Below are 22,860 nucleotides of genomic sequence, written 5' to 3' on the forward strand. Positions count from 1 at the left end.
TAGGTAGGATAGAATACCTGTATGTCTCTAGTAATGAACTGTACTCTGTTCTGTATGCAGTAGGTAGGATAGAATACCTGTATGTCTCTAGTAATGAACTGTACTCTGTTCTGTATGCAGTAGGTAGGATAGAATACCTGTATGTCTCTAGTAATGAACTGTACTCTGTTCTCTATGCAGTAGGTAGGATAGAATACCTGTATGTCTCTAGTAATGAACTGTACTCTGTTCTGCATGCAGTAGGTAGGATAGAATACCTGTATGTCTCTAGTAATGAACTGTACTCTGTTCTCTATGCAGTAGGTAGGATAGAATACCTGTATGTCTCTAGTAATGAACTGTACTCTGTTCTGTATGCAGTAGGTAGGATAGAATACCTGTATGTCTCTAGTAATGAACTGTACTCTGTTCTGTATGCAGTAGGTAGGGTAGTAATGAACTGGGATAGTGCACCAGAACACAACAATATGGTTTAAATGTTAACTGCTTTATTAGGTCTTTGGTTGTCAACAACCTGTTTCTCCTACAGTGTGGATCATGGCGGAGAGTGCAGGCTGAAATCAGGGCTGAGGAAATGTACGTCTCTTCAAACCTAATTAACTGCATATTCAGAACTATAGTAACTAATCAATATTTGGTCTTGTTAATTAACTGTATATTCAGAACTATAGTAACTAATCAATACTTGTTCTTGTTAATTAACTGTATATTCAGAACTATGGTAACTAATCAATACTTCTTCTGTTAATTAACTGTATATATTCAGAACTATAGTAACTAATCAATACTTGTTCTTGTTAATTAACTGTATATTCAGAACTATAGTAACTAATCAATACTTATTCTTGTTAATTAACTGTATATTCAGAACTATAGTAACTAATCAATACTTGTTCTTGTTAATTAACTGTAGGTATATTCAGAACTATAGTAACTAATCAATACTTCTTCTTGTTAATTAACTGTATATTCAGAACTATAGTAACTAATCAATACTTGTTCTTGTTAATTAACTGTATATTCAGAACTATAGTAACTAATCTATACTTTGCACTGTAACATTTTATATGAAGATGTGGTTTGATTAAACTCTCCTTTTGTCTACAGATGCCTGTCATCTCACCCTGACCCAAATACAGTAAACCCACACCTGATACTGTCTGAGGAGAACAGGAAGGTGACATGGGTGTTGGAGAAGCAACATTATGAAGACCATCCAGACAGATTTGATTGTCTTTTCCAAGTTCTCTGCAGAGAAGGCTTATCTGGAGGTCGTTATTACTGGGAGGTGGAGATGGACGGTGACCAGATTTACATCGGTGTGGTGTACAAAGGAATGAAGAGGAAGGGAGATGAGGATGACAGTTGGATTGGACTCAATAGGAAGTCCTGGTGTTTATTCTGCTCTGATAGCGGTTATGACTTTTACCATCCTGAGTCAGTGTCAGAAGATCCATCTCTGATCCTGTTCCTAACAGAGTTGGAGTGTATCTGGACTGGTCAGCTGGTACTTTGTCCTTCATAGTGTGTCCTCCTCTGGTACACTGACACACCTTTACACAGAACACACCAGATTCACTGAACCCTCTATCCTGGGTTTGGGTTTGAGGTTTCTCCTCCTCAGTCACTCTGTGCCAGATAGACGACGACACAATCAAAGGTGAGTCATCGATCTAGGTAACAATCATTCTAGGTAACATAATAACAAAATTCTCATCAATCATCCTACCAGGAATCAAGGTAAGATGCAGATTCAGACACATTGATTTGACAATGGTTTAATATTCCAACAGGGGCAGGCAATAGACAGGTCGAGGCAGGCAGGGGTCAGTAAACCAGAGGTGGGGCAAAGGTACAGGTCGGCAGGCAGGCCTCAGGGTCAGGGGCAGCTAGAGTGGTCAGGCATGCTGGCTAAGAGCCAGGACAGGCAAGGGTCAAAACCAGAAGGGCGAGAAAAGAGAGACTGGGAAAAGCAGGAGGTGAGAGCAAAAACCGCGGCTGACTTGACAAACAAGACGAACTGGCAACGGACAAACAGAGAACACAGGTATAAATACACAGGGGTTAATAGGGAAGATGGGCGACACCTGGAGGGGGTTGAGCAAATCACAAGGACGGGTGAAACAGATCATGGTGTGACAGTACCTCCCCTCTAGGGGCGCATACCTGGTTGACCGTGGTGCCAGCGTTGAAAATCTGCGATGAGGCCTAGGTCCGGGATGTCCCTGGCAGGGACCCAGCACCCGCCTCTGGGCCATAACCCTCCCAGTCAACCTGGTACTGCAACCCCTGCCCCAAGGTCGAATCTTCAGGAGATGCCTCACTGTGTAAGCCGGTAGAGGGGTGGGCTTGGAAACACCAGAGACAAAGGTCTGTGAGACATTGGTTTGAGTCTGAACACATGAAAGGTGGAATGTATACAAAGGGTACAGGGCAACAGAAGAAGAACAGCAGATGGGCTTATAATCTTGAGATAAACTTGCGGGAGAGTTTGTGGGATTCCACCCGGAGTGGCAGATCCTGGATGGATAGCCATACCTTCTGCCCAAGACGATACCCGGGTAGCCGGGTCCGATGGTGATCCGCTTGTCGTCGATACCTGGAGGTGGTCTTGAGGAGGGCCGACCGGCCTCCTCCAGGTACGGCGACAGCGGCGGACAAACATCTGGGCAGAAGGTACGCTGATCTCTTCCTCCTGCTAGCGGAGACCACGCAGCGCAGAGTAGTCTCAAGATCCTGTTTGGCTCGCTCCGACTGTCCATTGGACTAGGGGAGGAGGACAATCTGGCCTACAAACCCAATGAGGGTGCAGAACGCCCTTCCAGAACTGGGATGCGAACTGGAGGACCCTGGTCGGAGACCATGTCCACGGGAGGTCCATGGATCCGGAAGACGTGCTGCTCCATGAGCTGGGCCGTCTCCTTGGACCAGGGTAGTTTTGGGAGAGGAATGAAGTAAGCGGCCTTGAAAACCAGTCAACCAGCTGGTCATGATAGCCGTGTTTCCCTCAGACGGTGGGGAGACCCATTATGAAATCCAGGGATATGTGGGACCAGGCACGGTGAGGGACAGGCAGTGGTTGCAGAAGACCAGCCGGAGCCGAGGAGTCTTATTCTGAGCACAGACCGTGCACAAGCACGGCGACATCTGGAACCATCGTAGGCCACCAAAACCGTTGTCGCATGAAGGCTAGGTCCGATGGGATCCCGGGTGGCAGGCTCTCCAGGACCGCATTGCGGATAGCGTCAGCCACAAACATCTGGTTATCAGGGCTCCCCAGGGTTCGGCCGATGCGCAGACCTGTTTCCCTATACCCCAGATGAGCCACCAGGCACGAGGTGGGAAGGATCGCCTCGGCCGGGGTCGTAACCGCGGTGGAAAGGGTTCTTGAGTGGAACGGGAGAAGATGAAGATGTCATCTTGGTAGAAATCCTAACCAGTTCAACATGTCGCAGAGAACATCATTGACCAGAGCCTGGACCACAGCGTTGGTAAGGCCAAATGGCATGACCAGATACTCATAGTGACCGCTGGCCGTGTTGAAGGCGTTCTTCCACTCGTCCCCTTCCCATATCCGCACCAGCTGGTAGGTGTTCTGTAGATCCAGCTTGGAGAGCACGGTGACCCCCTGGAGCAGCTCGAAGGACGAGGAGATGAGTGGTAGCGGGTAGTGGTTCATCACTGTTATGTCGTTGAGACCCCCGGTAGTCGATGCACGAAGGACGTATGAATCCTGAAGCAAGAGAGTCCCAATGTAGCTCTCCATCGCCTTGGTCCCTGGTCCAGACAGAGTACAGGCATCCCCGGGGCGGAGTCGTGCTAGAGAGAAGGTCAATCCCGCAGTCATAAGGTCGGTGTGGCTGGAGCGAAGTGGCCCAGGCCTTGCTGAACACCTCCCAGAGGTCATTGTACTCCGCAGGAATGGAGGAGAGGTCCAGGGCACCTTCAGAGCCCTGAGGAAGACATCCCGGGGCAGGTTGTGCTGATTTCAGGTAATGGGCGTAGCAGAATGGGCTCCAGCCCATGATGGCACCAGCAGACCAGTTAATAAGGGGATTGTGTCGCTGGAGACAGGAGAATCCCAATACCTCTGGAATCAGGGGGACTTGAGCTTCGCTGTGGTTCCCTGACACACGTAGTTTGGATGGGAGTGGTGTTGTGAGTGACTCGGCCTATAGAGCGCCCGTTCAGCGCTCTAACGTCCATCGGAATGGAGAGGTGCTGAGAGCGACTGAGTGGGGATGTCCAGCTCGGACGCCAGTGTAGAAAAAAAGCTCTCGGCGACACGTCGGGTCGAGAAGCCTCAGGTTCTCTCAGCAACGAGACCATCGGGAGCTTACGGGACGACTCTGAAGCAAGGTGGGATCCCTGGGTTGCGAGCGAAATTCAATTTCCTCCGTTGTTCCATAATCCCCCATCGATTCAGATGGTCAAAGTGAGGAGGCAATTGAGCTCCATAGGTAACTCCCGGGCTGTAAGCTCGTCCTGACCTCCTTCGAGACATCGTGCAGAAACATATCAAACAGTGCCTCAGTGCCTCAGTGCTCCAACGTGCGGGGAGTCCTGCCAAAGCTGGATTAGTTTCCGGGGGCCTCTCGCCCGGGAGAACGGGGCATCAAAACCTTCCTCACGTCTCCCACGAACCCTCCAGACTAGCGCATTTGGCCGGCTGTTGTTCCTACATGGCAGTATCCCAGGTGAGAGCTCTCCCGGACATCAGCGTGATAAGGTAGGCTATCTTAGAGTGATCCGAGTGGAAGGAGGAAGGCTGAAGTTCGAAGACGAGGGCACACTGAGCTAGGAATGCCCGACAGGTGCTCGGCTGTCCATTGAAATGTTCTGTAGGAGGTAAGCGGGGCTCCCGAGAAGGTGGAGTGACCGATCAGACGGCGCTGCTAGCAGCTGAGTTGCTGAGGCTGCCTCCCAGACAACCCGTGGAATTGCCCCAGCAGGTCATGGCATTCAGCCAACGTTTGACCCCCTCGAGTACAATTCATTACTAGAGACATACAGGTATACTATCCTACCTACTGCGACCTAGCAATTCCTCGTGCCTATCGATGGTGGCTTACTGGGTGGAGATAGCGTTGTGCAACTGGCTAGGTCAGTCATGGCCAGTTCAGTATTATCAGGAATCAGGGTAAGACCCAGATGCAGACACATTGAATTGACAATAGTTTAATACTTCAACAGGGGCAGGCGATAAACAGCTCAAAGCAGGCAGGGGTCAGTAAAACCAGAGGTGGGGCAACAGTACCAAACGTCAGGCAGGCTCAGGGTCAAGGTAGGCAGAGGTCAAAAATCCAGAGGTGGGGCAAAGGTACAGGTCGGCAGGCAGGCTCAGGGGCAGGCAGAGTGGTCAGGCAGGTGGTCTAAGAGTCAGGACCGGCAAGGGTCAAAACCAGAAGGGCGAGAAAAAGAGAGACTGGGAAAAGCAGGAGCTGAGAACAAAAACGCTGGTTAACTTGACAAACAAGTCGAACTGGCAACAGACAAACAGAGAACACAGGTATAAACACACAGGGGATAATGGGGAAGATGGGCGACACCTGGAGAGGTGTGGAGACAATCACAAGGACTGGAGAAACAGATCGTGCTTCTACACCTGCATTGCTTGCTGTTTGGGGGTTTTAGGCTGGGTTTCTGTACAGCACTTTGAGATATCAGCTGATGTACGAAGGGCTATATAAATACATTTGATTTAATTTGATTTGATTTGATCAGGGTGTGACACATCCGCCAGTTTCAATCCACCTCATTCACGGTGAAAGGTGTTTTGTCAGGGGACTCATCTGAAGTCGGAACTGTCGACGTGCCAACTTCTGTTTGTAGCGTCAGAACCGGTTTGGCTACAAAACTCATCTGACCCCACAATGGAAAGGGTAGATTTTCATTTGAAGGTAGTGTTGTCACTAAACCCCCAAAAAGGGGTTAATCACTATGTGTAAAACATATTGCCAAAGCTTTCTTATATCTCCTACATGTAGGAAAGACACTTCAAAACCTTGTCTTATGATTTATTTATTTGACTGTCTTCTATGTATGTGTTCTTCAATGTGTTTCTATGGGCTTAGATTAGTAGTAGTTATATTAGTAGTAGTGGTGTGTTTTATTGTGTTCTGTTGGACCTACAGACAGTTAGGTTAGTAGTAGAGGTGTGTTTTAATGGGTTCTGTTGGACCTACAGACAGTTAGATTAGTAGTAGTGGTGTGTTTTAATGTGTTCTGTTGGACCTACAGACAGTTAGATTAGTAGTAGTAGTGGTGTGTTGGGTTCTGTTGGACCTACAGACAGTTAGATTAGTAGTAGTGGTGTGTTTTAATGTGTTCTGTTGGACCTACAGACAGTTAGATTAGTAGTAGTGGTGTGTTTTAATGTGTTCTGTTGGACCTACAGACAGTTAGATTAGTAGTAGTGGTGTGTTTTAATGTGTTCTGTTGGACCTACAGACAGTTAGATTAGTAGTGGTGGTGTGTTGTGTTCTGTTGGACCTACAGACAGTTAGATTAGTAGTAGTGGTGTGTTTTAATGTGTTCTGTTGGACCTACAGACAGTTAGATTTGTAGTAGTGGTGTGTTTTAATGTGTTCTGTTGGACCTACAGACAGTTAGATTAGTAGTAGTGGTGTGTTGTGTTCTGTTGGACCTACAGACAGTTAGATTAGTAGTAGTAGTGGTGTGTTTTATTGTGTTCTGTTGGACCTACAGACAGTTAGATTAGTAGTAGAGGTGTGTTTTCATGTGTTCTGTTGGACCTATAGACAGTTAGACTGTATGTATGTATGCTATATCAAGCCTTCATAAGTTATATTTAGTTTAATCACTGTCCTCCTGCTTGTCCATCACCAGCGACCATGGTGGAGAGTGTTGGATCAAGCCTGGACCTGAGACATGTGAGTTAACTGATAATTGTTTTTCAAATCAAAATATGCTAAAAAAACATTCATTATAGTTTAGTCCCAGGCAAGGAACACAATCACGATCTATTTGGTCAAAACAAACTTAAAGGTAGAGTCAGCGATATGACGTAGACGCACACAGTTAACAGCATAGTGGGTCAATTTCTACAATAACTAAGAACGTTGAAGAGCAAGGCTAAACTTCTCTGGTGTTTTGGTCCCATGACTAACACTGAACGAGAGTGAAGAGAACCCGCGCACATGGGCAGATACTGTGTGCGACTGTGTGAGAGAGAAGTCGGGCATCTTGCTCATTACAGTATCTGTGGTGCTGCTCGTACAACATCATTTAGCTGACTCTACCTTTAAGGTCTCATCCTAGAATCTACCAGAAATCAGACCCCAACATCTACAAAACATTATATATTATGATATTATATGAGTTATTTTAATTTTTATTACAAGTCTATTTAATAATTATTAATTCATTATTACATGAGATTGTCCATTTTAAATAACAACTACTTTTGACTTCAGGGATTCCTCAGAGCTGTAAGACTTGTGACCATGTTGAGGTAAGTCATAATGTCAATTCTTACTTTTACATACCTGCAGGAGTCAGGCACAGTCTCAAAGCCAGGTGTGTAGTGACCAACCATTCATACTGGGATATAGACAGTCCTGTGTTCTGCTTTATTAATATAAACACAGTCTCAAAGCCAGGTGTGTACTGACCAACCATTCATACTGGGATATAGACAGTCCTGTGTTCTGCTTTAGTAATATAAACACAGTCTCAAAGCCAGGTGTGTACTGACCAACCATTCATACTGGGATATAGACAGTCCTGTGTTCTGCTTTAGTAATATAAACACAGTCTCAAAGCCAGGTGTGTAGTGACCAACCATTCATACTGGGATATAGACAGTCCTGTGTTCTGCTTTAGTAATATAAACACAGTCTCAAAGCCAGGTGTGTAGTGACCAACCATTCATACTGGGATATAGACAGTCCTGTGTTCTGCTTTAGTAATATAAACACAGTCTCAAAGCCAGGTGTGTAGTGACCAACCATTCATACTGGGATATAGACAGTCCTGTGTTCTGCTTTAGTAATATAAACACAGTCTCAAAGCCAGGTGTGTAGTGACCAACCATTCATACTGGGATATAGACAGTCCTGTGTTCTGCTTTAGTAATATAAACACAGTCTCAAAGCCAGGTGTGTAGTGACCAACCATTCATACTGGGATATAGACAGTCCTGTGTTCTGCTTGTAGGCATGCAGGACTTTAGCTGTTGTCATATTTTGTCATTAGACAGTTTAATTGATAAATCACCAGCATTCCATGTAGCATTGAATAAAGATATTTGATGAGCTACTTTGTTAATGGGCCAGTTTCCCGGACACATTAAGTCTAGTCCTGGACCTTAAAGAACTTTCTATTGAAACTTCCATTGAGCATGCTTTTTAGTCCAGCACTAGACTCAATCTGTGTCCAGGAAACAGGCCCCATATGTATTACTGACATGCTTGTCCTTGTTCAGGAGTCCACACACTGGCTTCAGATTGAACCCTTGACTTCCACTGTCCAGGGAGTGACAATGTTCAGGTAAAATAACTACTTGTAAAATTTCTTTCCACCTGCTAGTGTATTTCCGCATTACCTTGGGAATAGTCTTCTAATCCAACCTCCCCATTTGACCATTGACCTTCTCTACCACATCTTGTTGTTGCCCTCAGACACAGGACACCCAAAGGGAGTTATGAGTGCACAGTGTCTGGGCTCCGCTGGCTGTGTGAGAGAGATGTCATTCTGAAGTATCACTTCAGCAACTGGGGACCCTACAGTCAACTTCTGAAAGACATGCAGTACACACAAGGTGGTCCATTGCTGGACATCACTATGGAGTTCGGTGAACTGGAGGAAGTTCATCTGCCACACTGTTTCTGTTTAGGTAAAACCATATAGATTTAGTGTTCAGAAAGACATTCCATGTAACTGAGTTTCACTTAATGAATTAACTGTTAATGAATTAACTGTTCTGGGAGTTTGAGTTTACTGTGATTTGGTACCTCATATTATTTGTGTTTTAGTTGGATGAATAATACAATATTTGTCTTTCTGTCTCTTTTTATTGTGTTGTTCAGGGACCAACCCTTCCCTGAGGAATGAGATGAAGATTCTTCATGTAGAGGAACATGGAGTGTCTTTAGAGGAAGTGCGTGAGGTCACCAGATTCCATGCTAAGATTCTCCATCCCAAGTTCTCAGCTATCTCTGTTATACTGAGCTATATCCTTTCATGGAACGTAGATGTCCACTGTGAGCTGATGCTCTATCTGACAGTGAAAAGGGAAACATTAATTCCACGCCTGTACCTGTTCCCCAGTAACCCCGGCCAAATACAGGTGAGGGACCATTATTATAGAGATGACCTTAACTAACCTGGTGCAGTTTATGTTGACACTCATTACATGAAGATAAGTGTGTTGCTTCTTGAGTTTTCTGAATAATGTTTGAATCAGACTATACATTGACTGGCTGGGTATTCCGTGCCTCGTTTCGCAGGCTGTGGAACAACAGGAAATAAAGTTTCAAGGATCTAAAAGGTTTCCCAACACAAGACCAGAGCGGTCCTTCAAACTGAAGAGTTCCTTCAGATTGAACATTCCCTGTTCTACCTCCATCAATCCACCGGTACAGTTTTAGTAGAATAAGAACGTGAATCTGATATTTAAGTCACATTTCTATGCATTGATCTCTCTCGCTCTCTCTCTCTCTCTCTCTCTCTCTCTCTCTCTCTCTCTCTCTCTCTCTCTCTCTCTATCTCTCTCCCTCCAGAGGATTCATCTCATACATAGAGACACCACACCAAGCTTTTTCAGGGCGGTTGTGAAAATGACAGGGATTGACATTGCGATGGAATTATTTGGTGATGATGAGACGACAGCGTGGAAAGAAATAGTACCAACAGGTAGGAGGAGCCTATGTCAATCATAACTTTGTACTTTAGTACCAGATGCTGTTTAGAGTGATATAAGCTAATTTTGTTTATCTTTCAGATGAATGCGTCACTGACCCCCGATCAACAAGTAAGTAACCATGAGAGTTACAGAGCATTCGGAAAGTATTCAGACCCCTTGACTTTTGCCACTTTTTCTTATGTTACAGTCTTGTTCTAAAATGGATTCAATTGTTTTCTTTCCTCATCAATCTACACACAATACCCCATAATGACATCACAATACCCCATAATGACATCACAATACCCCATAATGACATCAACATACCCCAGAATGACAAAGCAAAAACAGATATCACATTTACATAAGTATTCAGAACCTTTACTCAGCACAGAGTTTCTCCCATTCTTCTCTGCATATCCTTTCAAGCTCTGTCAGGTTGGATGGGGAGTGTTGCTGCACAGCTATTTTAAGGTCTCTCCAGAGATGTTAGATCGGGTTCAAGTCCGGGCCTCTCATGGACATTCAGAGACTTGTCCCCAAGTCACTCCTGTATTTTCCTGACTGTGTGCTTAGGGATGTTGTCCTGTTGGAAGGTGAATCTTCGCCTCAGTCTGACGTCCTGAGCGCTCTGGAGTAGGTTTTCATGAAGGATCTCTCTGTTCTTTACTCCGTTCATCTTTCCCTTGATCCTAACTTGTCCCCCAGTCGCTGTCACTGAAATCATCCCCACAGTATCATGCTTCACTGTAGGGATGGTGACAGGTTTCTTCCAGATGTGAAGCTTGGCATTCAGGCCAAAGAGTTCAATCTGAGTTTCATCATACCCAGAGAATCTTGTTCCTGGTCTGAGAGTCTTATCATGCCTTTTGTCAATCTCCAAGCAGGCTGTCATGTGTCTTTTACTGAGGAGTGGCTTCCGTCTGGCGACTCTGACATAAAGGCCTGATTGGTGGAGTGCTGCAGAGATGGTTGTCCTTATGGAAGGCTCTCTCATCTCCACAGAGGAACTCTGGAGCTCTGTCAGAGTGACCATTGGGTTCTTGATCACCTTCTTGACCAAGGCCCTTCTGTCCAGACTGCTCAGTTTGGCCGGGCGGGCCAGCTCTTGGAAGAGTCTTGTTGGTTTCAAACTTCTTCCATTTAAGAATGATGGCTGTGTTCTTGGGGATCTTCAATGCTGCAGATTTTTTTGGTACCCTTCTCCAGATCTGGGCCTCGAGATGTTCTTTTTTCAGAGCTCTACAGACAAATTCCTTCGACCTCATGGCTTAGTTTTTACTCTGACATGCACTGTCAACTGTGGGACTTTATATAGAAAGGTGTGTGCATTCCAATCAATTTAATTTACCACAGGTTCATTCCAATTAAGTTGTAGAAACATCTCAAGGATGATCAATGGAAACAAGATCCATCAGCTCGATTTCGAGTATCTTTTGATAAATGTGTAAAAATTTGCAAAAGCCTGTTTTGATTTGTCATGATGGGATGTTGTGTATAGATTGATTTTAGAAGAAGGCTGTAACGTAACAAAATGTGGAACAAGTCATATTTTCCGAATGCAATGTACAAACCAATGACTTCAGGGCCAGTCAACAGGGTTTACTGTAGGACCTGGACTAGTCCAGATTATAAAATATTGTCATCAAGAACAATGCGATCTTCTCCAGGACTTGATGTAGATTAGCCTGGTTCTCAATGACCCAATGACATCTCCTCCAGGACTTGATGTAGATTAGCCTGGTTCTCAATGACCCAATGACATCTCCTCCAGGACTTGATGTGGATTAGCCTGATTCTGAATACCCCAATGACATCTCCTCCAGGACTTGATGTAGATTAGCCTGGTTCTCAATGACCCAATGACATCTCCTCCAGGACTTGATGTAGATTAGCCTGGTTCTGAATGCCCCAATGACATCTCCTCCAGGACTTGATGTAGATTAGCCTGGTTCTGAATGCCCCAATGACATCTCCTCCAGGACTTGATGTAAATTAGCCTGGTTCTGAATGCCCCAATGACATCTCCTCCAGGACTTGATGTAGATTAGCCTGGTTCTGAATGCCCCAATGACATCTCCTCCAGGACTTGATGTAGATTCGCCTGGTTCTGAAGGACCCAATGACATCTCCTCCAGGACTTGATGTAGATTAGCCTGGTTCTGAATGCCCCAGTCTGTTTTTTATGTCTGTGAAACCGTCCCTAAATGTGAATATGTGGTATGTTCAGGTTGTTGTTTTCTCAATACTTTTATTTTAGGAGTCTGCTTCTAAATGACTGAAATGTAAATGTACAAATGTAATTATTCTGTATCCTGACTCTCTCAGGTGCTGTGTTGGGGGCAGGAGGTCCGGCTGAGATCAGTCTGACTGGTTCTACAAAACTGCAGCTGCGTTCTGTACGGACAGAGTTTGTGAAACGAGTGTCAAGACCCGTCCTGAATGAACTGCTGGACGGACTCCTGCAACACACAGTCATCAACCAGGAGGAAATGGAGTCAGTGAAGGTGATCGCTGAGAGGGCAGAGAAGGCACGTGACATCATCGACATGGTGTTGAGAAAAGGAACTGAGTCGTGTTCCAGGATGATCAACATTCTTCGGGAGATTGACCCCTATCTTTGGTCAATGCTTCAGATTAACAGTGTTGGGGTACCAACCTAATGGTAGAATGGATAGTAACAGTGTTGGAGTACCAACCTAATGGTAGAATGGATAGTAACAGTGTTGGGGTACCAACCTATTGGTAGAATGGATAGTAACAGTGTTGGGGTATCAACATAATGGTAGAATGGATAGTAACAGTGTTGGGGTACCAACCTAATGGTAGAATGGATAGTAACAGTGTTGGGATACCAACCTATTGGTAGAATGGATAGTAACAGTGTTGGGGTATCAACTTAATGGTAGAATGGATAGTAACAGTGTTGGGGTACCAACCTAATGGTAGAATGGATAGTAACAGTGTTGGGGTACCAACCTATTGGTAGAATGGATAGTAACAGTGTTGGGGTATCAACTTAATGGTAGAATGGATAGTAACAGTGTTGGGGTACCAACCTAATGGTAGAATGGATAGTAACAGTGTTGGGGTACCAACCTAATGGTAGAATGGATAGTAACAGTGTTGGGGTACCAACCTAATGGTAGAATGGATAGTAACAGTGTTGGGGTACCAACCTAATGGTAGAATGGATAGTAACAGTGTTGGGGTACCAACCTAATGGTAGAATGGATAGTAACAGTGTTGGGGTACCAACCTAATGGATAGTAACAGTGTTGGGGTACCAACCTAATGGATAGTAACAGTGTTGGGGTACCAACCTAATGGTAGAATGGATAGTAACAGTGTTGGGGTATCAACCTAATGGTAGAATGGATAGTATCAGTGTTGGGGTACCAACCTAATGGTAGAATGGATAGTAACAGTGTTGGGGTACCAACCTAATGGTAGAATGGATAGTAACAGTGTTCTGGTACCAACCTGATGGTAGAATGGATAGTAACAGTGTTGGGGTACCAACCTAATGGTAGAATGGATAGTAACAGTGTTGGGGTACCAACCTAATGGTAGAATGGATAGTAACAGTGTTGGGGTATCAACCTAATGGATAGTAACAGTGTTGGGGTACCAACCTAATGGATAGTAACAGTGTTGGGGTACCATCCTAATGGATAGTAACAGTGTTGGGGTATCAACCTAATGGATAGTAACAGTGTTGCGGTACCAACTAGTGATGTGTGGGTTTCATCTGCAGTCCCCACGGTTAAATCTGTGTGTTTAGGGTCATGAAATACTGTGTGGATGAAGGGCGGGTGTCTGGTAGGCGGGTTGAATGAAGTGAAAACAATACCTTAATGAAAATCCATAAATGTATCATTCTAGTGCAATTTATATTATTATATTATTATTATTATTATATATTATTTACATTGAGGTTTTTCTTACATTGTTTTAAGCTATCTGGCATTAGTAAGTCGGTCTGAGATATAATACCTAACTGTATGTGCACCAAATGCTTCTGGGAATGCTAAACAATATAATATGTTCAGATGGGGTTGAATAAATAAAACAATCCTGTACCTTTAAAACAAACCACTCCTCCTTCTCTGACCACAGTTCATGTTCTATATTAGCTGGTGGGGGGCTTTTCACTTCATCACATATAGTTGGGTGGTTGGGTTGATAGTAGTAGAGGACTACCATGGCCAACCAATAGAGGACTACCATGGCCAACCAATAGAGGACCACCATGGCCAACCAATAGAGGGACTACCGTGGCCAACCAATAGAGGACCACAATGGCCAACCAATAGAGGACACCGTGGCCAACCAATAGAGGACTACCATGGCCAACCAATAGAGGACCACAATGGCCAACCAATAGAGGACTACCGTGGCCAACCAATAGAGGACCACCATGGCCAACCAGTAGAACACTACCATGGCCAACCAATAGAGGACCACCATGGCCAACCAATAGAGGACTACCATGGCCAACCAATAGAGGACCACCGTGGCCAACCAATAGAGGACCACCGTGGCCAACCAATAGAGGACCACCATGGCCAACCAATAGATGACCACCATGGCCAACCAATAGAGGACCACCATGGCCAACCAATAGAGGACCATAGAGGACCACCATGGCCAACCAATAGAGGACCACCATGGCCAACCAATAGAGGACTACCATGGCCAACCAATAGAGGACCACCATGGCCAACCAGTAGAGGACTACCATGGAACCAATCAGAGGACACCATGGCCAACCAGTTTAGGACTACCATGGCCAACCAATAGAGGACTACCATGGCCAACCAATAGAGGACCACCATGGCCAACCAAAGAGGACCACCATGGCCAACCAATAGGACCACCATGGCAAACCAATAGAGGACTACCATGGCCAACCAATGAGGACCACCATGGCCAACCAGTAGAGGACTACCATGGCCAACCAACAGGACCACCATGGCCAACCAGTAGAACACTACCATGGCCACACCAATAGAGGACCACCATGGCCAACCAACAGAGGACCACCATGGCCAACCAATAGAGGACCACCATGGCCAACCAATAGAGGACCACCGTGGCCAACCAATAGGGAACCACAGATTGGAAACCAATAGAGGACCACCATGGCCAACCAATAGATGACCACCATGGCCAACCAATAGAGGACCACCATGGCCAACCAATAGAGGACCACCATGGCCAACCAATAGAGGACCATAGAGGACCACCATGGCCAACCAATAGAGGACTACCATGGCCATCCAATAGAGGACCACCATGGTCAACCAACAGAGGGACCACCATAACTCTAAACCTAACCTCTTACCCTAAACTTAACTCTAAACCTAACCTCTTACCCTAAACTTAACTCTAAACCTAACCTCTTACCCTAAACTTAACTCTAAACCTCTTACCCTAATTGTAAACTTAACTCTAAACCTAACCTCTTACCCTAATGGTAAACTTAACTCTGAACCTCTTACCCTAATTATAAACCTAACACTAAACCTAACCTCTTACCCTAAACTTAACTCTAAACCTCTTACCCTAATTGTGAACTTAACTCTGGGGGAAACCTAACCTCTTACCCTAAACTTAACTCTAACTCTAAACCTAACCTCTTACCTAAACTTAACTCTAAACCTAACCTCTTACCCTAAACGTAACTCTAAACCTAACCTCTTACCCTAAACTTAACTCTAAACCTAACCTCTTACCTAAACTTAACTCTAAACCTAACCCTCTTATGTCCTAAACCTAACTCTAAAACTCATGGGAAATGTCCTCATGGGGGATGGGGAAATGTCCTCTGGGAAATGTTCTCTTGGGAAATGTCCTCAAGGGGATGTGGGAAATGTCCCATGGGGGGATAATGTCCTCATGGGGGATTGGGAAATGTCCTCAAGGGGGATGTGGGAAATGTCCTCAAGGGGATGTGGGAAACTGGGAAATGTCCTCAAGGGGGATGTGGGAAATGTCCTCTGGGAAATGTCCTCAAGGGGAAAATGTCCTCTGGGGGATGTGGGAAACCTCTTATGTCCCTAAACTTGGGAAACTCTAAATGTCCCTGGGAAACCTCTTACCCTAAACTTAACTCTAAACCTCAAGGGTGATGGGGGAAATGTCCTCAAGGGGGATTGGGAAATGTCCCTGGTGGGAAATGTCCTCAAGGGGGACTTGGGGGAAATGTCCCTAAACCTCTTACCCTCAAATTAACTGGGAAACTAACCTCTTACCCTAAATTAAGATCCCATGGGGACGGGAAATGAATAGGGGATGTGGGAAACCTTAAACTAACCTCTTACCCTGGGGATGTGGGAAACTTAACTCTAAACCTAAACCTAAACTTGGGAAACTCTAACTCTAAACCTGGGAAACCTCTTACCCTCTTCCTCCCTGTGGGAAACTCTAAACCTAACCTCTTACCTAAACTTAACTCTAAACCTAACCTCTTACCCCTAAACTTAACTCTAAACCTAACCTCTTACCCTAAACCTAACCTCTTACCCTAAACTTAACTCTAAACCTAACCTCTTACCTAAACTTAACTCTAAACCTAACCTCTTACCTAAACTTAACTACTAAGAACGGCCTAAGAACAGTGGGTTAACTGCCTTGCTTCGAACGACAGATTTGTACCTTGTCTGTCCCGGGGATCCGCTCGAGCAACTTTTGAGTTACCTGTCAAACGTTCTAACCACTCTAGGCTACCTGCCGCACCAATAAGATATGATCAGTGATGAATAATAACAGTTTATTCATGATGTAGTATGTATTAATATAATAATGTATTATCACTATCGTCACCATCGTCACTATTATTATTATTATTGAAGGCGTTAGTATTGTAATAAGTATAAGGATGACGTGGGTAGAGGGGCTGATCGCAGAGCCTGTGGGGGGTTGTCAATATACCACAGCCACAAAGTCAAGATTGGCTTAACGTTAGGGGTAGGAAAAGTGTTAGCAGTGTGGTTTTGGTTAGGGTTGAGGTTAGGGTTAGGTTATAAAATCAAATTTTAAGATGATAAATTGTAGATATATGCGGGTTTAGCCATAATTATGACTTTGTGGCTGTGGTAACTAGTGACGACCACACACGCACACCTCAGTGGCTAAACGAGGGGACGCGCTATAGACGGACGGACAGCTAGAAATGGAAATGCAGACAAAATGCAGCGTCTCCGCTCTGTGAGCTGCATACACCAGATTCACTGCCCTAAATCCTCCCAATAACGCTGTTCTCGTTGCAAAAAAAAAAGAAGGGATTTAGGTTTAACAATCGTCCTTCGCGGCAGACAGCGTTTGGTGACTGGACTCTTCCGTTCTGTCGCTGCGGCAGAGCGTTCTTCTTCTCTGCAGTCGAGAGCCAAGGCTGTTGTACAGAAGCCATCGCTGTATGATTCGCCTTGTTCTGCGCTGTTTTTCAGCTTTCTATCTATTCGTTCGTGCGGTAAAGCGCTGGTGGTGAAGTCAACGACAAAACGCTAGTGTGGATCTAGTGGGCGCATTACATCCATCTCTATCGCGTCTACGGTCTGCTACACTGCTGTCGCTTTCAGGATGGCGCTAACGATTTTGCACGAGATTCACTGATGAATTCCAGCTTTTCGAGGGAGCTGGGGAAGTAAGCGTGCATGTTTGGATTGTCTCGTGCATGTTTGGATTGATGTTATTTGTTATCCGGTAGCAGTGTCCTTCTTGTTATCATGTAATAGCCAGGCTATGCTGCTCCTCCTACCTTCGTTTAGGACGTGGATAGGGCACTGTGTCTGAGTGTGTGTGCGCGTGTGCACGCGACCTTCGGGGTTCATATGTGAATAGGCTACATAGACCGACAAAAAATTATATTTTCATAGCTCTATGGATGCCATACGGGATTGGATCAAAATGTCAAGCATTCCTATAGCCTATTACAGTTGACTTGGCCTTGAAAGCATTCATATAGCCTATCATAGTTGACCTGGCCTTGTCAAGCATTCCTATAGCCTATCATAGTTGACCTGGCCTTGTCAAGCATTCCTACAGCCCTATCATAGTTGATTCCTATAGCCTTGTTACAGTTGATTCCTGTACCCTATTATAGTTGACCTGGCCTTGTCAAGTATTCATATAGCCTGTCACATTCCTACAGTTGACCAAGGCCTTGTCAGCATTCCTAATTACATGACCTGGCCTTGCCTATCACAGTTGACCTGGCCTTGTCAAGTATTCTATAGCCTATCATAGTTGACCTGGCCTTGTCAAGCATTCCTATAGCCTATCATAGTTGACCTGGCCCTGTCAAGCATTCCTATAGCCTATTACAGTTGACCTGGCCTTGTCAAGCATTCCTATCGCCTATCATAGTTGACCTGGCCTTGTGAATATATATTATTCCCTCGTCCTCTCTATAGTTTATATTTATTTACACTTCCTGATGGTGGTCCATCTATTATATAGTCCATATCTTATATAGTCCAACTCTTATATAGTCCATCTCTTATATAGTCCATCTCTAGTCCATCTCTTATATAGTCCATCTCTTATATAGTCCAACTCTTATATAGTCCATCTCTTATATAGTCCATCTCTTATATGGTCCATCTCTTTATGGTGGTCCATCTCTTATATAGTCCATCTCTTATATAGACCATCTCTTATATAGTCCATCTCTTATCTCTTATATATAGTCCATCTCTTATATAGTCCATCTCTTATATAGTCCATCTCTTAGTCTATCTCTTATGGGGTCCATCTCTTATATAGTCCATCTCTTATATAGTCCATCTCTTATGGTCCATCTTATATATAGTCCATCTCTTATATAGTCCATCTCTTTATATAGTCCATCTCTTATCTCTTATATAGTCCATCTCTTATATAGTCCATCTCTTATATAGTCCATCTCTTATATAGTCCATCTCTTATCTCTTATATAGTCCATCTCTTATATAGTCCATCTCTTATATAGTCCATCTCTTATATAGTCCATCTCTTATATAGTCCATCTCTTATCTCTTATATAGTCCATCTCTTATATAGTCCATCTCTTATCTCTTATATATAGTCCATCTCTTATATAGTCCATCTCTTATATAGTCCATCTCTTATCTCTTATATAGTCCATCTCTTATATAGTCCATCTCTTATATAGTCCATCTCTTATGGTTTCCATCTCTTATATAGTCCATCTCTTATATAGTCCATCTCTTATATAGTCCATCTCTTATATAATCCATCTCTTATATAGTCCATCTCTTATGGTGGTCCATCTCTTATATAGTCCATCTCTTATATAGTCCATCTCTTATATAGTCCATCTCTTATATTTTCCATCTCTTATATAGTCCATCTCTTATATAGTCCATCTCTTATGGTTTTCCATCTCTTATATAGTCCATCTCTTATATAGTCCATCTCTTATGATGGTCCATCTCTTATATAGTCCATCTCTTATATAGTCCATCTCTTATATAGTCCATCTCTTATGGTGGTCCATCTCTTATATAGTCCATCTCTTATATAGTCCATCTCTTATATAGTCCATCTCTTATATAGTCCATCTCATATATAATCCATCTCTTATATAGTCCATCTCTTATATAGTCCATCTCTTATATAGTCCATCTCTTATATAGTCCATCTCTTATATAGTCCATCTCTTATATAGTCCATCTCTTATATAGTCCATCTCTATATAGTCCATCTCTTATATAGTCCATCTCTTATATAGTCCATCTCTTATATAGTCCATCTCTTATATAGTCCATCTCTTATATAGTCCATCTCTTATATAGTCCATTTCTTATATAGTCAATCTCTTATATTTCCATCTCTTATATAGTCCATCTCTTATATAGTCCATTCTCTTATATAGTCCATCTCTTATATAGTCCATCTCTTATATAGTCCATATCTTATGGTTTCCATCTCTTATATAGTCCATCTCTTATATAGTCCATCTCTTATATAATCCATCTCTTATATAGTCCATCTCTTATATAGTCCATCTCTTATATAGTCCATCTCTTATATAGTCCATCTCTTATATAGTCCATCTCTTATGGTGGTCCATCTCTTATATAGTCCATCTCTTATATAGTCCATCTCTTATATAGTCCATCTCTTATATAGTCCATCTCTTATATAGTCCATCTCTTATATAGTCCATCTCTTATATAGTCCATCTCTTATATAGTCCATCTCTTATATAGTCCATCTCTTATATAGTCCATCTCATATATAGTCCATCTCTTATATAGTCCATCTCTTATATAGTCCATCTCTTATGGTGGTCCATCTCTTATATAGTCCATCTCTTATATAGTCCATCTCTTATATAGTCCATCTCTTATGGTAGTCCATCTCTTATATAGTCCATCTCTTATATAGTCCATCTCTTATATTTTCCATCTCTTATATAGTCCATCTCTTATATAGTCCATCTCTTATATAGTCCATCTCTTATATAGTCCATCTCTTATAGTCCATCTCTTATATAGTCCATCTCTTATGGTTTCCATCTCTTATATAGTCCATCTCTTATATAGTCCATCTCTTATATAGTCCATCTCTTATATAGTCCATCTCTTATATAGTCCATCTCTTATATAGTCCATCTCTTATATAGTCCATCTCTTATATAGTCCATCTCTTATGTGGTCCATCTCTTATATAGTCCATCTCTTATATAGTCCATCTCTTATATAGTCCATCTCTTATATAGTCCATCTCTTATATAGTCCATCTCTTATATAGTCCATCTCTTATATAGTCCATCTCTTATATAGTCCATCTCTTATATAGTCCATCTCTTATCCATCTCTTATATAGTCCATCTCTTATATAGTCCATCTCTTATATAGTCCATCTCTTATATAGTCCATCTCTTATATAGTCCATCTCTTATATAGTCCAGTCTCTTATATAGTCCATCTCTTATATAGTCCATCTCTATATAGTCCATCTCTATATAGTCCATATGGTTTTCCATCTCTTATATAGTCCATCTCATAGACCATCTCTTATATAGTCCATCTCTTACGGTGGTCCATGAGTCAGTGATTTTTTTGCTGGCATATGTCTGTTCATCGTCCCAGTTCATCTGTGGATTGTAAACTATAGCTAAATATTATCCACATTCGTCAAAGTGTGTGTGTGTGTGTGTGTGTGTATGTGTGTGTGTGAAGTTTGTCTGTATTGATGTTTGTCTGCAGTTTGCCTTTCACCCCGTTGTCAAAATATACAGCAGCCTGCAGACTCTCTCTCTCTGTCTCTGTATCTCTCCCTTTCTCTGTCTCTGTGTCTCTCCTCTGTATATCTCCTCCTCTCTCTCTGTCTCTCTGTGTGTGTCTCTGTCTCTCTCTCTTCTTTCTCTCCTGTATCTCTTCCTCCCTTTCTCTGTCTCTGTGTCTCTCCTCTGTATCTTCCCCTCTCTCTCTCTCTCTCTCTCTCTCTCTCTCTCCCCCTCCCTCTCACTCTCTCTGTGTCTCTGTCTGTCTCTGTATCTCTCCCCTCATTCTCTGTCTATCTTCCCTCTAATAAAAGATAATAATAATATATGCCATTTATTATAGGCATACATTCTACGTATGGGTGGTCCCGGGGATCGAACCCACTAATGCGCCATGCTCTACCAATCTCTCTCCCCTCTCGCTCTCTCAGACTCTCTCTCTCTCTCTCTCTCTCTCTCTCTGACTCTCCTCTGTCTCTGTCTCTCTCTCTCACTCTCTGTGTCTCTGTCTATCTGTATCTCTCCCCTCATTCTCTGTCTATTCTGTCGCTGCTCTCTCTCTCTCTCTCTCTCTCTCTCTCTCTCTCTCTATCTCTCTCTCTCTCTCTCTCTCTCTCTCTCTCTCTCTTCTCTGCAGTCTCACTCCCTCTCACCAGTGTCCTTGTCTCTCTCTGTATCTCTGTGTCTCTGTCTGTCTCAGAAGCCATTCGCTGTCTATGATCTCGCCTGTGTTCTTTGTCTTTTGCTTCCTCATTCTCTGTTATTCAGGGGAGCCTTCTCTGTCTATTCGTCTCGTCTGGTCAGGGAGTTTGCTGCCAAAATCATAAAGAATTGTCTGGTAGGTAAACACACACACACACACACACACACACACACACACACACACACACACACACACACACACACACACACACACACACACACACACACACACACACACACACACACACACACACACACACACACACACACACACACACACACAACACACACACACACGACCTCATGGACTGCTGTCATTAGGAGCTGAGAGATTGAGAGACAAAGAGAGAGACAGAGAGTGTGAGAAAGACGAAAAGAGAGGGACAGAGAGTGTGAGAAAGACGAAAAAAAAAGAGAGAGACGGAGGAGAGAGACGGAGGGAGGGAGGGGGACAGAGATCGGAGACAGACAGAGCAGACTACAGTGTGCCATCACAGCAGCAAGATTTGTAACCTGTTGCCGCAAGAAAAGGGCAACCAGTGAAGAACAAACACCATTGTAAATCCTATATTCAACGTTGATTTATTTTCCCTTTGTACTTGAACTATTTGCACATCGATTACAACACTGAATAGAGACACAATATGATGAAATGTCTCTGGTCTCTGACCCTTCCATTGGACCTGTAATATTTACTGGGATTTTATATAGTTTATTTCACTTTTTGTTTATCTATTTCACTGCTTTGGCAATATATGTTTCCCATGCCAATATAGCTCCTTAAATTGAAATTGAGTGTGTGTGTGTCCAGGTATGTTTCAGTGTCTTCAGGTTGTTAATATCAACATAAATGAACCGTAGATCTGTCGGGAGATAACCAACAGGATATAGATAACCAACAGGATGAATGAGATAACCAACATGATGCAGGATGAATGAGATAAACCGACAGGGATGAATGAGATAACCAACAGGATGAGATAACCAAACAGAGATAACCAACAGGATGAGATAACCAACAGGATGCACGAGATAACCAACAGGATGAGATAACCAA

At 43.5% G+C, this 22,860-nt stretch overlaps 1 protein-coding gene and 2 long non-coding RNA genes across 22 annotated transcripts; 1 reads left to right on the forward strand and 2 right to left on the reverse strand.

The window, feature by feature from the left end:
• Positions 1 to 5,875: 5,875 nt before the first annotated feature.
• LOC127923260 (uncharacterized) lies at positions 5,876 to 6,671 on the reverse strand. Its single transcript, XR_008113830.1, has 3 exons — positions 6,599 to 6,671; positions 6,286 to 6,545; positions 5,876 to 6,234 (listed from the first exon to the last, which is right to left on the reverse strand). It is a non-coding gene; the product is annotated as an uncharacterized LOC127923260 (long non-coding RNA).
• A 160-nt stretch (positions 6,672 to 6,831) lies between these two features.
• On the forward strand, positions 6,832 to 12,528 carry LOC127923257 (NACHT, LRR and PYD domains-containing protein 1 homolog). Its single transcript, XM_052507239.1, has 9 exons — positions 6,832 to 6,893; positions 7,437 to 7,474; positions 8,447 to 8,511; positions 8,643 to 8,857; positions 9,051 to 9,310; positions 9,471 to 9,599; positions 9,744 to 9,876; positions 9,965 to 9,994; positions 12,194 to 12,528. The coding sequence occupies exons 3-9, from the start codon at positions 8,504 to 8,506 to the stop codon at positions 12,526 to 12,528; spliced, it is 1,110 nt and encodes a 369-aa protein (XP_052363199.1). The 5' UTR covers positions 6,832 to 6,893; positions 7,437 to 7,474; positions 8,447 to 8,503.
• LOC127923258 (uncharacterized) lies at positions 12,463 to 13,762 on the reverse strand. Of its 20 annotated transcripts, XR_008113821.1 has the most exons (5): positions 13,565 to 13,762; positions 13,501 to 13,532; positions 13,389 to 13,428; positions 12,725 to 13,348; positions 12,531 to 12,604 (listed from the first exon to the last, which is right to left on the reverse strand). It is a non-coding gene; the product is annotated as an uncharacterized LOC127923258 (long non-coding RNA). The 20 variants fall into 20 exon arrangements; XR_008113823.1 differs by lacking the exons at positions 13,501 to 13,532; positions 13,565 to 13,762 and having other exon boundaries at positions 12,510 to 12,604; positions 12,805 to 12,844; positions 12,885 to 13,348; positions 13,389 to 13,461; XR_008113828.1 differs by lacking the exon at positions 13,389 to 13,428 and having other exon boundaries at positions 12,725 to 13,308.
• Between the last annotated feature and the right edge of the window lie 9,098 nt (positions 13,763 to 22,860).

This window comes from Oncorhynchus keta, unplaced genomic scaffold, assembly GCF_023373465.1.
Source record: "Oncorhynchus keta strain PuntledgeMale-10-30-2019 unplaced genomic scaffold, Oket_V2 Un_contig_29054_pilon_pilon, whole genome shotgun sequence".
NCBI classification, from domain to species: Eukaryota; Metazoa; Chordata; class Actinopteri; order Salmoniformes; family Salmonidae; genus Oncorhynchus; species Oncorhynchus keta.

Coding starts and splice junctions, on each gene's coding strand:
- LOC127923257 (XM_052507239.1), top strand. Junction 9,311..9,470: donor GTAACCCCGGCCAAATACAG/GTGAGGGACCAT, acceptor CTCGTTTCGCAG/GCTGTGGAACAACAGGAAAT. Junction 9,877..9,964: donor GAAAGAAATAGTACCAACAG/GTAGGAGGAGCC, acceptor TTTATCTTTCAG/ATGAATGCGTCACTGACCCC.